This window comes from Eutrigla gurnardus, assembly GCF_963514095.1.
Source record: "Eutrigla gurnardus genome assembly, chromosome: 21".
In the NCBI taxonomy this organism is placed as follows: Eukaryota; Metazoa; Chordata; class Actinopteri; order Perciformes; family Triglidae; genus Eutrigla; species Eutrigla gurnardus.
In genome coordinates, this window is record NC_139932.1 from 6,385,252 (window position 1) to 6,401,984 (window position 16,733).

The window sequence follows — 16,733 nt, forward strand, 5'->3', positions numbered from 1 at the left end:
TCTGGAGGTCGTTTTGTACTATCACAACAGCGATAATTACCAGATAACTAGGATAAATATGACAATACATTCTGCACTAGCCTAATAGATCTCCTGTTAAATAAATTATTTTAGTATTTGTGGTTGTTGTACACACAAAGCAACACACACACCTTTAATTTATTGATGACAAGTTTCAATACCACATTTTTGAAATATTCGGTGCCAAGGAAAAAAAGAAATCAACATTTTACTTACACTCAGTAAACGTACAAAAGGTGCCAGCATTAAAATATAGCCTACTTAATAGGCAATCATTATGTAGAATGGACCATTTCAGAATTATGTATTATTGTATTATTATATTATTGAATTATAATTACTGAGGCATTAATATATACTTTATTGAGTCTAATTTGTATCCATACTAATTTATTTATTATATTTTGTATAAATAATCAGAATCTGCTAAGTAACCAAAGTCATAATATGAATGTTATAATATTTCCCTCTAAAATGTAGTGAAGAGTGGCAGAAAATGGAAGCATAGTACAAGTACCACAAAATTGTAAACCTACTTAAGTACAGTACTTGAAAATGTACTTTCCACCACTATCAAGAGTGTTCAATGTTGAGTGTTGGAAGTAGAATTAATACAAAAGGCAAACAATGAAAAATGCAGTAGACTTTCAAAATATGTTATCTATCACGCCTTGAAATTATGTTTATCAAGTGAGACCTAGCAAAAAATTGTGTGTAATGTAATGTTTTTTGGTTGGGTTTATTCTTTTTTTTTTTTTTTAGTGGTGATATTATAGAAAATCATGATAATATTGATGGTTTAATGTTACTGTATGACTTTCTAAACCCCAATATAGAATAACAGACACTGGATTTGGAGGGTTTTTTTAATTCATAAACACATAATACAAACAAACTTTATTTTTTTATAGAATTGCGAACAAGGTATGTACTGAGTGGGACATGTTAGTACTCTCTGGTGGACAAACTATGTAATAGTGTCATAAATTACCTCAAACATTTCTGCACTGTAATTTCTTGTTAGTTGTTGGCCTCCATGTGCCTATCTGCAATTAGGCCACGCTAATATCAACCATTATGTAATTATATGTTGTTTTTTTTCCATATTTTTTTTAAATAATAATGGTATTAGTAGTCTATGGATATCTGTAATTCTGGTCCTGGATTACTTCTTGGTTTCATAACGAAACCAATGTTTTTTTCAATATCTCCCACTTATAATGAGTACTTTTACTTTTGGTACTTAATACTTTTGTACTTTCACTTGAAACCGTTTACTTTTACACTGTGGCACAGTTATCATTAGTCACGCTGGGGGTGGGGGGCTTCGCGTCTTCAAATCAGCTGACTCGGGCTTCCGTAGCCGAGCAGCACATGACCGGGAAACAAGGAAGTGTTGTCGCAAACAGAAACAGGGCCGAGTCTGTCTTGTTTTTTTTTCTCCACAGAGGACTCGGTCACAACATTAAACGCTGTTCTAAAGCGCGGAGCTGAAGGAGGAGACAGGCAGCTTCAGTCGCCTGTCTGTCAGTCACACAGGAACATGGGTTTAAATCGCTCGTTTCCGATGATTTTATTGAATTATCTGCTCATCTGCGTCACTTTGTTGAGCGAGCCGAACAGCGGGGTGTTTGCCAAATCATCCCGGAGACCAAACATCGTTTTGATCCTCACCGACGACTTGGACATCGCTATCGGGGGTCTGGTGAGGGAAGATGATGGTTTTTGTGCTTTTATTATTTTTTATTTTTTTATGAGTTTATCGGAGAATCGTGACTTTGCAGCTCAGCTGAGGCGTCATAATGTGTGATTTAATTGATGTAAACTCCAGTGTGTATGCTGACTGCTCGCATTCCTCCTGGTTGGACGCATCATTTAGGCATCTCACACAGTCAGCAGCTTTAGCACTTGCTTCCAATCTGCTCCCACGGGTTTCAGCAAACACCCTCCCTCCTCCTCAAAACGCTTATGAACCGGATCCCGTTGTAAAATCAGCCAATTTAGTGGCTTAATACCATGTGATCCGAGTCGCATGATCTAACATTGAAACTGCTGCCACACAGGTCGACAGGTATTTTCTCCAGGTAGAAAACGGTATTCAGCTCATTCACTTAAAGGTATTAATACTGTACTGTGACAATACTCAACTAGTTAAAGAGCTGCAGCATAATCACTAAAAAAGGAGCTTGTTGCCTTAATTAGTGCGACAGGGGCCAATAAATGATTTCATTTCTCTAATCACATCAACTCTCTTCCTCCCAGAGTCCACTCACCAAGACGAAGAAACTAATTGGTGATGCAGGGATATCATTCACAAACGCAGTAAGTACCACCGACATCAGTATTGTGTCTCAAAAGAAGCTGTTAGAGATCACCTCACCTCTCACCCTTTTCCCACCATCTTGCCTCCCTAGTTTGTCGCCAGCCCGCTGTGCTGCCCCAGTCGAGCCAGCATCCTGACGGGGAAATACCCCCACAACCACCACGTCATCAACAACACGTTGGAGGGAAACTGCAGCAGCACAGCCTGGCAGAAGAGTGAGGAAGCCCACACGTTCCCCGCTCTGCTGAAGACGTACGCCGGCTACCAGACCTTCTTCGCTGGGAAGTATCTCAACCAGGTAAGAGACGTTAGGTATACATAAGCTAGCTAACCAATGATATCAGCATCCATCCATCAATCTGAAACTTGGAGCGACAAGGGAGGTTTGTGTGCCATACCACACTATGAGCCCGCCCACTTTTTAGTGGTTGATGTAAACCACTGTGTTACTTTAACTGTGTTAATCACTGTGTGCAGATGCGTTAGTCATCCAGGAATATGGGAAATGATCCATATTAGTGTGGCCCAGGTTTACAACTACTTTTTTTTTCATTCGCCAGATGTTGAATGATGTATAATAGTTAAGTTAGTCAACCCAACGTCATCTTGAATGCGTGGAGAGCCATTTTGTGCAGCTTTTTTTTGTAACCTCAAATATAAAATGGACTTTAGGTCATTGCAGGTGTTTGTTAATGGTCAAACACAGTCACCAGATCTTTTGTCATGCAATGTTTTCTAGATGCCAAAGTTGCATCTACCCTTGTGATAATCAGCCCTTGTGAAAGTGAAATGGGGAACCAGCCACTTCACCTACAGAGCAAACTAATGATGCTTAAGCTCACTTCCCATCCTCCCTCCTCGTGTCTCTGCGTTTCCTAACCCTTTTCACTTGTGATCCCTTAAAGTGAAGCGAAGTTAACTTGTGACTCGTCACCACAGGTCACCACGCATGTCCTGTAGTGTGCACATGAGTGGTGAGCAGAGGCATTGGCCCACAGAACATGTGATGTCATGGGCACATTTAAACATGGGATCCAGGAAGCTGATGCAATCATTTATCGCAGTTTACTGATAATTGTTCAAACGTTCACGTAAATTAAGATTGTGATCATGGTTAACTTTAAACCTGCAAAACATCAGCATGTTGGCATAGTGGTGACCTCGTTAGCATGCTGGTGTTAGCAGCTTAACGGGAGACACTGCGAGGGAATATGGTGACCATATTTCTTCTGAAATATTATGATGAATGCATTACCTAATGCTACGTGTTGGTGGGTTAAGGAGGAATCTACAGATGCAAGTAGACAAAGTTGTGAAATAAATGCCTAAATGTGTATTTTGGACATTTTCTGCTGATCTGAAAGAAGATGTATTCTAGAAGCAAACCTATATTTTACTATAACTATTGTACTAATGGTACTGAAACATTGTTGAAGTAATGTCTCAAATGCAAACAATATGAAGATGTTGTTTTTGTATTATAACGTGGGGGTCTGAGCTGACCGTTAAACTACATGTCTGATCTAGTTTTCTGCATACATTCCATTTATTATCTACTTATCTGCATCTCGTTTTTCTTGTGCTCCTATACTGCCAAGTGAAACAGCTTTTTGTTTGTGTGCATACCATGAAACAAATTGACATTATACCGTTTGTGTGTTTCAGTATGGACACAAGGAGGCTGGTGGGGTGGAGCACGTTCCTCCAGGCTGGAACTACTGGGTCGGACTGGTGAGCCTGAAACCTCTCAGACACAAATATACTCCGAGCCTCCTTAAAAGTATAGTTAAAAAGTGTCCTTTAACCCATGCTCTGTACATGTTGTCCATATATAGCGTTTGATAGTACTCACATGTTTAGAGGAGGTTTTAGCGCACTAACTCCCATATCTGTGGGAATGTTGATTCGGGCTCTGTGGTCATGTGACTGGAAAGTCGTTGCTGAAGGAGCCAGACGAACAAACAGGCCAGAATTAGAGTTTCTTCACGCCTCTTACAGAAGTCACGGAACAGAGGTCACGCCCTGGGGGAGGGGAGGGGGGAGGGGGGGACTTAACTATTGCCTGGTTCTGATCAGAGTAACATTAAGTTCACAGACCACGTGTCAGAAGCATGATGAATTATGAATTAACATTTTCTAATCTGCTAAATTGCTTTCAGAAAATACATGAATCAGAGGGTGTGCACCCAGCGAGCTGCAGGAATATAAGAGCCGGCCTCGCAGTGCTCAGGGGTTGCTGGTCCACCGCTGCCTTGATTGATTGGTTTGTTTATTGTGTAACTTTGGTGAATCCAAAAAACACCAAAAGTCACACAACAACATAAAAAAACAAACGAATCAATGCAGCTGTAGCTCAGCAACTCCCGAGTTCACAGGGGAAATAAAAGGACTGTTTTTGGCTTTAAAGAGAGCGATTCACAGCTTTACTGTCCCGTTGGGAAAGGGTTGACTGAGGGAAAGGGAAAGCAGAGGAAATATTCTAAATATACTGTAGCATACACTTACATGGATTCCTATAAAATACATACATTAATAGATAAATAAACTCTTATATCAGATATCGCTATCGGTTCATTCTAATAAAAATGCTCGGATGCGTTACAAGTTCCAATGTGTTGTGTTTTTCAGGAGAAGAACTCTAAATACTACAACTACACTCTGTCAGTGAATGGAAAGGCTGAGGAACACGGAGCGGACTACAGCAAAGACTACCTGACAGACGTCCTGGTGAGACGTTCTACATTATGTCCATGTCCTTGACAAACATGTTAATTTCTCATATTCATCAATACCTTTTGAATTAAACGGACTTTTAACACAACAAGTTACTTGACGTTTTTTTTTAAGTAAGTAGAAGTAACGTTTTTTGTTCCGACTCTCAGGCCAACAGGTCTCTGGACTTCCTCCAGTATAAATCCAACTACCAGCCGTTCTTCATGATGGTGTCCATTCCAGCCCCCCACTCCCCCTGGACTGCAGCCCCTCAGTACCAGGGCAGCTTCAACAACACCAAGGCTCCCAGAGACCCCAACTTCAACGTCCACGGGAAGGTGCCACCTCTCCTTTCATTCACACGTCCCGTATGAAACGTCTCAAGATCCCCCAAAGACAGCCATTAAATGCATCCCGCGTCTCTTTTCTCTCGTCAGGACAAACACTGGTTGATCCGACAGGCGAAAACCCCCATGACCAACTCCTCCGTTCAGTTTCTGGATGACGCCTTCAGGAAACGGTGAGTCCCTCTCCTCACTTCCTGTCATCTTTCCTCTCCTTTCTCCTCGGTCACTTCTGTATTTCTCACCCTGGCCTGTAGGTGGCGAACTCTGCTGTCAGTGGACGACCTGGTGGAGAAAATAGTGAAGCGGTTGGAGGTCAGAGCTGAACTGGACAACACGTACATCATCTTTACCTCCGACAACGGCTACCACACAGGTGTGGAACAGCACATACACGTTTGATGTGCAGAAGTAGTACTCTGAAGTAAAAGTACAAGTACCATATTCTAAAAATACACTATTACAAGCAAAATCCTGACATCAAAATGCTTCTTAATTAAAAGTACAGAAGTGTAACCAGTAAAATGTATGAAAGTATGAAAACTAAAGATGATCATCACATTGCTGTTATAGGGTAGATCATGATATCGTGTTTTCTATGTGTCCAAGTTGCACAGTACTTATGTAAATGTACTTGTATTCGGAAACAAAAAGGAACTACTGTCGAGGACTTTGGAGCGTGGGAAGAGGTTTCACTTCTCAAAGAGTTTGTGGTTTCTTTACGTCTCCCTCTGTTTTAGGTCAGTTCTCTCTTCCTCTGGATAAGAGGCAGCTCTACGAGTTTGACATCAAAGTCCCGCTGATGGTCCGAGGACCAAACATCAAGCCCAACCAGACCAGCCAGGTACCGTCTCTCGGCCTCAGCGTCTCCCTGCAGCGTCGGAGGAGCTCAACTAAATGGATTCGTGTGCTTTTCAGATGCTGGTGGCGAACGTGGACCTCGGTCCGACCGTCCTGGACATCGCCGGCTACAACGTCAACAAGACGCAGATGGACGGCATGTCCTTCCTGCCCGTCATGGTGAGATTTAATGAAGATGTAGACGTCTGGGACACCCATTATAATATCAAATCATAGCAAATTTGATTTCAAATATTCATTATGGAGCGGAAACTTAACACAGTTAAGCCTCCTTTTTTTTCTTCTTTTAGAAAGGAGCCGATTGTTTAAACTGATTTTCAAAATGAAGATTACCATATCAGTATTATATACTCCTGAAAACCCACAGAGAAGATTAACTTTAATTAAAAAATGTTCCTGAAGTTTAGAAAATGGCTGACATGAATAAATGGTTGATTATGCACAAATGTAATCACCAGGAGGGGAAGATGAACAGCAGCAGCTGGAGAACAGACATCCTGGTGGAGTACGAGGGAGAAGGCAGCACCGTGTCCGACCCGGCCTGTCCTCTGCTGGGACCCGGAGTGTCGGTACGAGAACAACCTCTCATACATACCTCTATTATCTGTTGGGGGGAAAGAAGCAGCAACAAACTCATTATTCCTTCTTCTGTGCTTTCTCCAGGAGTGTTTCCCAGACTGTGTGTGTGAGGACTCGTACAACAACACGTACGCCTGTGTGAGGACCGTCGCCGCCTCCACCAACCTGCAGTACTGCGAGTTTGACGACAACGAGGTTAGCTTTCATGGAAAATAATTCATCCTTCAATGTGCTGACATTTATTTAGTGACTTGAAGCTATAAAATATCTAACTTTACCACATTAAAGTATGTAAAAATGACTAGATATACATGATGTATTCTGTCGAGTTGTGTATTAAAATACACTAAATGTTTCCAACTATTTTCATACCGAGAGAAATCCCTTATTTGAATCAAGGCCACCGTCATTTTGAAGGCACCTGTGCTTTGATTTTTTCCTGAGTTGCCCAGTTTGACAGTAACATTGTGGACGTGCGCCCCCTGCAGGTGTTTGTGGAAGTCTACAACGTGACAGCAGACCCCTACCAGCTGACCAACATCGCCAAGACCATCGACCAGGAAGTCCTGGAGAAGATGAACCACCGGCTGATGATGCTGCAGTCCTGCTCGGGACAGTCGTGTCGGACCCCCGGCGTGTACGACACCAGGTCTGTTCAGTGTTTCCGTGCTCCGTTGTTTCACTGAAAAGCAAAAGAGAAAAGCTTTGGTTTCCTGCTGCAAGAAGACGATTCACCGTAGAATCAAAGATGAAGAAGAAGCTCGCTGCACAAAATGTTCATGTGGCGTCTCTGTCTTGCATCTTCTCAGGTATAAATTTGACCCACGACAGATGTTTACGGGCCACAGCTGGCGGCTCAGTAGACTCCGGCAGAAGATGAAGTAAGAAGAAGAGATGAAGGAGGGAGGGAGGGAGGAAGAGAAGGGCTGTGTTGTATTCTGTATTCAGCCGTTCCTGCTGTTGTTGCCTTGTTTTCAGGCCTCCTGAGCCGGTCTCTTTGTAGATGGATGGAGAAGGGATCAGGGGGGGCTGGAGGCCTCTCTGGGTGCAGGACCCACCTTTTAAAGCTTCCGGACTGGGCTGCTGTTTAGTCACTTTGTCAGTAGGAGAGCAGGGAAATGATTCAGGATGGATTTCACTCGCAAGCCATTAATTCCTGTATTGTTCTAATCATTATTGTCTGCTCGGTCAATTTCAAATCCTAAATCCATGTCTGTTTTCCTCTCGGTGGAGAACCTCATATCAACGATCCAGACCAGCTGACGAAGCCTTTTCATTCACTTGTCTCTAAATACTGTTCAGGGTGCCTGGTGGGGTGTCGGTGCATTCGGATGGTCCTCAAGATTTTGTCAGAAGGTGGAAATTTCAATCTTTAAAACCGCGACCACACGCACACTAATATTCCACTGTTATTCCGATTATGACAATATTATTTGAGTTTTAGGAGCGTTCTTTGGACGGCATGTCTCAGTTTGGGATTCACCTCTTTCCCTTTTACAGCGTTTGAGTTTGCTCTCCTGCATTAAAGTAAAAAGAAAACTCACAGAGCGGTGACGAGGAGGGAAGACCACGGGAGGAAGAGGTCTGCTGTTGGAAAAGGACAGAGATTCAAGGTCGTTTGACGTTATTGAGTCCACGCGGCTGCATTAAATATGAATATACATTTTCCTTGCATGTAAACAGCTTGGTAGGAATATTGTGTGCGTGTGAACGTGGTCATCTGATAATTTGATGAAGACCAACCAGCTGCAGAGCAAAACATCTCGCTGTATTAGACGGTAACGGGACGGTCACATGACGGTACGGTCACATGACGGTACGGTCACATGACCCGACAAAGGTAGACGTTGTCCTTCTGAATGTTTATCAGAGCGATTTACAGATTTTGAACTGCAGATGTTTTCCAGTAATAAAGAAGTGAACACGACAGAGTTGATTAACGTTGGCTTCAATGCAGCGAAACAGGAAGGTCTTAAACACGCAGTCCGGCAGAAACCACAGTGTCTGCTGTGATGGGAACCACGTTCATCCCCAGTCCTTAGGACGTTCTGGACAAAAAGGCTCAACAGTGGTCGACGCTGCTGCGATGGTCGCTTTAAAACACCAATTTGGGGAAAACGTTTTGTCACAACAAATAGAAGTGACAGAAGAATCACAGAACTTTACATTTAACAAATCGAAACAGGAAAACTAATCAGATCATTAGGAGGCAGTGGTTTTAAAAAAAGAAAGTATTTTCTTATGGATTTCTAGTGAAGCCAAGATGGAAGTGGAAAAAACAACAACTTTGTAAGTGTGATCTAATTTTACAAAAAATGAAATATATATTTCGCTGCAAGTCATTTTTCCTCATCGGGGCTTTCATCGGCTTAAAATCACTTCTATTATCTTGTTTTATTTGTTTTTGATGGTTTTTTACTTTGCTTTACAAGTTGGATGTGAGCAGCTCTAAAGGCCAAATAAAACTTTAAAAATACATTTTATTTGATATATTTGTCAACATACAATTTATGGCATAAACTACATTCAGACAAAATCCATCTTCCTTTCTGTAATCCTTCTGTCGCTGTTGAAACAGAGAAATCTGCTGGCATTTCTTCATTTAAACCTCTTCTATTTGAGATGAATCCTGCCTCCAGCCAGTGTTTTTTGTTGTTGAGGCAGAACGTTTTAAACTCGGATCAAATCGTTAAATCCAACCAAAGATCTGATCAGGACACTTTGGAAGTAAAGCGTGACATGATGTTTGTGTGTGTGTTCATAATGAGTGTGAACTATTCTCTCACTGCCGAGCAGCGCAGACAAAGCTGTTAATTGTGAATCACTGGTTTTCTGTTTAGTTCCACTGCTACTGTAGTTTATTCTGGAATAATGCGCTCACACAGCTCCTTCCTTCCTCTGTAGTTCATGCTGAGTCACAACCGGACTGAATTAATATGAGTAATCAAAATGTGATTATAGTTCCTCTCCTTTCAATTCACTGATGCACTTTCCAATCCGTCAGAACTGGTTTATTTTGGAACCCTTAGTTTAATTTAATTTTTTTTAAAGTCCTTTTTGATGATTGTTTATTTTTAGCTTGTTTTCGTGTGTATGTGTGTGTGTGTGTGTTTTTGTCCAAATAAAGAGATTCTCAAAATATCACAGAAGGTGCGGCTCAGCTTCATTTTTTATTTAATTTGTTTTTCAAAAACTTAATAAAGCTTAATAAATTCAGTTTTTAATTAATTTTAGAATTTAATATCTGATCCAATATGTTTAGGACTATGATTTTGTTTTTGTCACATTTAAATGATTTCTCTAAAGTCTTAACCTGGAAAACGCAACGCCTTCCTTATGTACTTACCTTTATGTCCCAGCTGTTGGAGGAAAGGTCGTCATGGTTACGTCCTGAACCTGCTGTCATACCTAGGAAGCATCTACTGCTGAAATCAAATGCAAAGTTTCAGTTTACTTTTCACTCAAAAACAGCTGGAAATAAAAAGGATTTTGCAACAAATAATGAATTCCTGGATTAATCAATAAATCATTTAGTCTATTAAATGTGAGAGAATAATAAAAAAGAATACCTGCCTGAGTCCAAGGAGACGTCTTCAAATTTAGTTTAAAATGATTTAAAAAAAACTGAGAAAAGCAGAAAATCTTCACAGGCGAGTGTTAAAAGATTTAATTATTCATTAAATCATTTCAGTTCGGTTTCAACCCATTTGTTAGTCAGGAGTCTCCATCAAATGTAATTTTATACAAAACATTTATTGAGTTTACAACAGTCTAACATGGTATTGATAATAACACACTCCCAGTAGTATGTCAGACTTAAAATTAATTTAAGTACAATTTAAAAATCCTCAGAGAGAAAGTTAGTACATTCTGACGTTATTAGTTTATTATTTGGGGTTTATACTATTATTTTAGCTCACCAGTTCTGGGACACTTTTTTTATCCCATTAAACAGCATTTCTTCACTTTGAGCAGGTGGAAGTTCCTTCTGTTTGTTTAGTCCTTAATGGCCGACAAAGTCCCGTCTCAGACCACAATAATCCGGTTTCAGAACGCCGACTAGAAACCTTAAAAATGTACACTCCTCATATCTGCTGGATGGGAAGCTTAAACACGAGTGGGCCTACGTCTGATCCATCATCAGCTCTCCCACCCCTCCAGGACGGGCAGGAACGGCAGGTCGGTGCTGCCCAGGTAGGTCCTCCCTCGGTGCTGGAAGACGTCGCTGATGGCCCACGTCAGGTGACCTTCGGGGTCGTGCAGCGTTCCCACCACCTCGCCGTCCGCTCCCAGCTCCAGGACCAGAGCGTAGCGCGGCAGCAGGAGGTTGTAGCAGCTCAGAGGAATCACCTGGAAACACACTCCGCTTAATAGAGTCACACTTTGCTTGTATTGTTTATATCAGACGTAAGTATTGATTATATCATATTGATCATTAAAGGCAGTTACAGAACAGTGGAAACACACTGACCTTGGCCAGGAAGCGTTTGACAGCCGGGTACGGGGCGATCATGTCCAGAAAGGGAGGCGTGACCTTCCGGAACCGCGGCGTCGTTATGCCGACCAGGAATGTTCCATGGTCGCTAAGGCGGATGTTGTCGGGGTAACCGATCATGTTATCTGAGATGATCTCCTTGGTGCCAGCCTTCGGGCCCTTCAGCCAATATCTGATGGACAGAGAGGGTCAGCTGATGTTTACCTTACTGTGTGTGTGTGTGTGTGTGTGTGTGTACCTCAGTATGCGTCCGATGCTCGTCTCCGCCAGCAACAGGAAGTGTTCGTCAGGTGACAGGACGATGCCGTTGGGCATGTAGAGAGAGTCCAGCAGGACCGTCACACTTCCTGTCTCTGGGTCGTAGGAGAGGAGACGTCCGAGGCTGTTCAGCTCGATCACCTGACACATCACATGACTGTCACATTAAAGTTTAGTTCACTTCAGCTCACGTTAGCTTAGCCTAATAGACCTGTTTTATTTTGAAGGCTCGCGTGTAGGATTTGGTGGCATCTGGTGGTGAGGGTGCAGTGTGAAAGTCTGAAACGATGTCCCTTCTGGGCTACCGTAGAAACATGGCGGACTGAGGAGCCGCTCCCTCTATAGATATGACTCTTCCTTTCAGGTCATTCATGAAAACATAGTCATGAATATTATATTCCATTTCTGTGAATAGAGCTCCTAAGATCCTACACACTGTCCCTTTGAATGATCTTAGCTGATTAGCATTTTATTCGTTTATTTGTTATCTTTAGTTTAATTAAGCTACAAACTACTTAAAAAAAATCTAATTGTGTTTCTGTGTCATACTCTCATTACTGGAGTTCAGTCCTGTGTTTCTGGTTCACAGCTTGAAAACAGCATTAAAATCTGATGAGGTCATCCGTCATGGACAGCAGGTTTCTCTCCTCTACGGGGCGTGCAAGTGGGAATAATCCCATTTTGATGAAGTGCGAGCTTCATCGGCGACGCTCAGCAACCTGCTCGACTGAATGGACTCTAATTAGTATTCTTATGACTGAGTTTTTTGGCAGCGCGGCTGGACAGACAGATAAAAGGAACAAGCTCCCTGATGTCTTATTTTGTGTGTGTTTTGTGTTTGCGGTTGCTGTGTAACGCCTAATAAACCCTTCATGGACCCAGCATGCATCAGCATTTCTTTGCCCGGTTATCTATTAGAAGCCGGACACCCGCTGCTTCTCCACTTACTCTGTTTCCGACTCTCTGAGGTGCTTTGGATTTCAAAAATCTAAAGAGATTGGAGGTTCCCTGAACTGATCCTAGATTTCCCATCATCTCACCTCCAGTTTGACGTGTCGGCGTCCCCAGCGACTGGACGAGTCGGTGAAATAAATCAGCCCGGTGTGGGAGGAAATCTCCAGCCCGTTCAGGAAGGCAAAGGGAACGCCGTCGGCACCTGAGGAAGGAAGAAGAGACGGCTCACACACGAGGAACACGTGCAGATCGCAGTGAAGCGACACCAACACACACACCTTGGGAATTAGCGAGCAGCAGAGTCTTCTCTCCAGTTGTGGGGTCGACGCTGTGCAGCCCGATGTACGAGTCGGCGACGATCAGCTGACCGCGGCGATCCAGGCGAACACCGTGAGGACGACCGCACACGGGCTCGTAGTCTGGGCTGCTGCCTGCAAACACACACAACACTTGTTTTATTTGTTGTCTTTGCTTGTGTGATCATCTGCCGTGATGGACCGAGCTGAGAGGAAGATGGAGCACAGAAGAGGGATTGTAAACTGAATCTTTTATTACAAACTAATCTAATTTACACTAGTTTTCAAGCAAAAAAATCCAGCTTTTTAAAGAGTAATGGATGTGATTCTCCAAAGAATCAACACACATGTAAACAGCAAGAAGTCAAAAGTAAAAGGGGGAGAAAAACAACCTCCTGAGTTGTGCTGCTAATAGACGAGAGTCCCTTTAAATAATTAGTTGGATTTTTTCCACAATGTAGATAATGAATTCAGATATAAAACACTACATTAATTCAGCTCTGTTGCTTTGCTGACGAGGCTCATTAGCAGCCTGAACAGCACCAATAGTATTGACTGCAACAGTCAATGAGGTGTGAAGGAAAGCGTTAAAGGAAAGCAGGATTGACTGAAGTAAAACACAAACCACACTGTGGTAAATCCTGGCCCATCTGTGTGATGAGGGTGAGAGCGTCATCGGGGCCGATCCTCCACAGCTTCCCGTCCACCGTCCCCGTGTACACGTTACCTGCAACGCAACACACGCTCATGATTCTGCAGGCGACGCAATATCGCCATGGCAACCACTCGTTCATCTAGGAAGGTACAGAGCAGGTCTGAAAAAACTTTAAAATATCTGAATAAACATAGAAATAGGAAAAGTGTGCCTTCATGTTAGATGACACGTACCGGTACCCACAAGGGATAAAATACCTTTCACAGGTAAAGGTCAGAGGTCAAATACCATCCAGCCCACACTCACTCACATAAAGTCCTCGAGGGTCTAATTCTGTCCCACCGTCCAATGAATGAGTGCTTGAGGACTCTCAGGCATTTTGAGCTCTTTACTGTACGTCCACTTCCTGCAGACTTTGTCTTAAGGAATTGTGATGTTAAACACAGGGTTACCACGGGCAACCTGACATGTCAAGCACCATCCAGTTGGTAATTATACCCTCACACTCAACCCTTTACTAGCTGATGTGAGTTAAGGCCCTGAGGGGCCAGGACTTAGGGCTGTAGGGGGACACTGGGACCGGGCCAACCTCTGTGAATCACACACACATTAAAATCCGCTCACCCTCCTCATCTGCAGTGAAGGATTCTGGTCCGTGTAGTTTCCCAGTAAACAGCCTGCGGCCCTTCTGCAGCCGGGTGTTGACCGCCAGCGGCCCCTCGAGGGCCGGAGGAGGCCCCTTCAGTCTGGAGAAACCAATTTGGATTTGTTAGCGCCAACAGCATTAAAACTGTGTTTGACTGTGTGTGTGTGTGTGTGTGTGCGTGTGTGTGTGTGTGTGTGTGTGTGTGTGTGTGTACTTACACATGTGGTTTGGGGTCTATGGGAGAAGGCAGCAGATAAACACCAACAGCCACAGCGAGCAGAGCCAATGCTAACGACGACCTCTTCCCCAACCTGACAGAGAGACCAAATAACAAATGGTCCTGTTTATCACCTGGATTAATAAATGTTGATCGTTTTAAAATATGTTGAATTTTCTAGCGAACACATCATATTGTTCTAAGCGGCCAAACATCTGCAAAAAACCCTGTAAAATACAAACACTTTCAGGGTGTTTAATAAATGAAATGAAGCTGTTAACAGCGTCATGTGACACATGGAGCTGAACTTTGTATTTCACAAACTAACTGCATGTAGGTCACACAGAAAGGGTCTCTTGTGTGACCAATCAAACCACAGGTCAAATTTCACTAAATGATAAGACCGGAGAGCAGATTTATTCAATGTGTTTTTCCCTTTAAATGTGAAGGAATTCCTCTGGAGATTCATTATTTGCTCCCTCATATGAACAGTAAAAATGGAAAACATGTGGAATTGTTCACATGAAATATGAGAACTCCCACAAGCCACCTCTGCAACACTTTGCATGATTTGCATGAACCCCCGAGCTGAAGGCGACCACTGTTTTACAGAGACAAGCTGACAAAGCTTTGCAGACACAACACTATCACATGCAGATGCACCATTGAAATAACAGCTGTTTTAACATGCGACCCGGCACCTTGCAGCACGCCAGACTTCACTCTAAAATAGTTTAACCTGCAGGTCACAATATATTAGATAGAAACTAATAATAACCAATAGGAATAAACCTTTTGCCATATCCTTCCGCCCACAGCTGTGTACTCTGATGGAAAAGTAACACCTGTTGACGGGTTTGCTTTTTTAGAATAAATGCTGCTATCTGCATTTCATTGTTGCCGAAAAGAAGTTAGATTCTTAAAGGCTCAGAAAATATCTTTAAATTATTTTTTTAATCACGACGCTGCTGCGTTTATAATAATTGGCAGATTTCTGAACGTAGTTTGGCGACGCAGAGCGAACCTTCCTACTTCCGTCTGCTGTTTTTATCGGGAGTTTGAAGTTTCACACTTACATGGTTGAGTTTTCAGTCTCTTCCTCCGTCCGGATCCGACTGATTGAGCGTGAGACAGAGAAAACACACCGGCAGAGTAGGCAACAGAGCATCCGGCGAGGACCTTCAAAATAAAAGCATTGAGGCACACGTTTCCGGTCCACTTTTTAAAGTGGACAACAGGTGAACATTTTAAGGCTTTATGTCAAAGATTCACTTTTTGGGCTCCTACTGACCTTTCTCTGGCCCTTCAGTTTGCTTTGTGCACTCTACTTTATAGGAATGTAATATGAAAGATATACACAAAAGTCACACTGAAATATGTTGCATTTGATATTATTTTTTACACCTGGCATGGCCATGATTATCCCGGCCAAAATAATTGCAAATCACGATATTATCCCAATAATCATTCAGCTCTCCATGAATAAATTGGAAAAGGAATGAATAAGTAAATGTAAAGAGTATTTTGGTATCCTGTGTTTTTAAATGAAAATCTATTTTCACTTCTCTACCATGATAGTGAACTAGAAAGCCTTTTCAAGTCACTCAATTATCCAGAGAATGGAAAAACTTATTTAAGCTTTTTATTGCATTTAATACCAATGATAATCCCCCTGATAATACAGAGTTCACCTTTGTGGATATCTTACTTTAATAGTGCATATTCCTCTAAACAAATTACAATTAAATAAAATGCTAAGAACAAACCTTTTGAAGCTGCTGGGGCAGATTTGTTTTGAGAGACATTTCATTTTAAAGTTTGTTTTTTCCATCCTTAAAAATGTTTGTTCCCTCAAAAGCTCTTCTGAAACCGTGAAAGGAGAGCAGAACATGAGTAGAATGGGCTGAGCTTTTACTTTGAAGGCAGCATTAGCAGGTTCCCTCCTGCAGCTTTACAGACAGTTTAGTGTTTGTGTGTGAGACAGCAGGGAGGGGGACTCCCGTTTCTATAATGTGCGGGTCTGGGACTTGGGGTCAAACAGAGGACAAGAGGAGGAGGGGCTCCAGACAACTAGCTGTTCACCATGGTTACAGTCTTAATGCTCCAAATCCATTTTGATTGGAATAACTGGCTTTTGTCAAGTCTATAACATGTGGTAGCTTATGTCTAAACAACCATATTCAATTTGAAATGATATAAAACAACAAAGTAAAGTTGAAAATTCTCATATACAATGAAAAGACAGAGGCGCAGCGACGTCACAACACGTAATCAAAAAGAAAACATACATGAGACACTCTTTGTTTGAATTTCACCTTTAATAGATGCAGCCTGCCCTGTGTGAAGGAAAGGCCACGTTTGGAAGAGAAACC

At 42.3% G+C, this 16,733-nt stretch overlaps 2 protein-coding genes across 3 annotated transcripts; one reads left to right on the forward strand and one right to left on the reverse strand.

Moving 5' to 3' along the window:
• The first annotated feature begins 1,427 nt into the window (after window positions 1-1,427).
• Window positions 1,428-9,989, forward strand: gnsa (glucosamine (N-acetyl)-6-sulfatase a). 2 transcript variants are annotated; one of them, XR_014599173.1, is made up of 15 exons: window positions 1,428-1,726; window positions 2,284-2,343; window positions 2,436-2,642; window positions 4,010-4,075; window positions 4,973-5,071; window positions 5,227-5,394; window positions 5,494-5,576; window positions 5,658-5,776; window positions 6,141-6,244; window positions 6,319-6,420; window positions 6,720-6,830; window positions 6,925-7,035; window positions 7,329-7,489; window positions 7,650-8,645; window positions 8,681-9,989. XR_014599173.1 is itself a non-coding variant. In XM_084038997.1 (14 exons), the coding sequence occupies exons 1-14, from the start codon at window positions 1,565-1,567 to the stop codon at window positions 7,723-7,725; spliced, it is 1,629 nt and encodes a 542-aa protein (XP_083895123.1). In that variant the 5' UTR covers window positions 1,428-1,564; the 3' UTR covers window positions 7,726-9,989. The 2 variants fall into 2 exon arrangements, 1 of the variants encoding a protein (XP_083895123.1); XM_084038997.1 differs by having other exon boundaries at window positions 7,650-9,989.
• Window positions 9,990-10,598: 609 nt separating this feature from the next.
• Window positions 10,599-15,480, reverse strand: LOC311032071 (adipocyte plasma membrane-associated protein). The gene is made up of 9 exons (XM_084038681.1): window positions 15,438-15,480; window positions 14,363-14,455; window positions 14,123-14,244; window positions 13,469-13,570; window positions 12,826-12,978; window positions 12,634-12,749; window positions 11,574-11,734; window positions 11,312-11,507; window positions 10,599-11,190 (listed from the first exon to the last, which is right to left on the reverse strand). Coding segments are annotated over exons 1-9 (1,155 nt in total). The 5' UTR covers window positions 15,440-15,480; the 3' UTR covers window positions 10,599-10,980.
• Window positions 15,481-16,733: the final 1,253 nt, after the last annotated feature.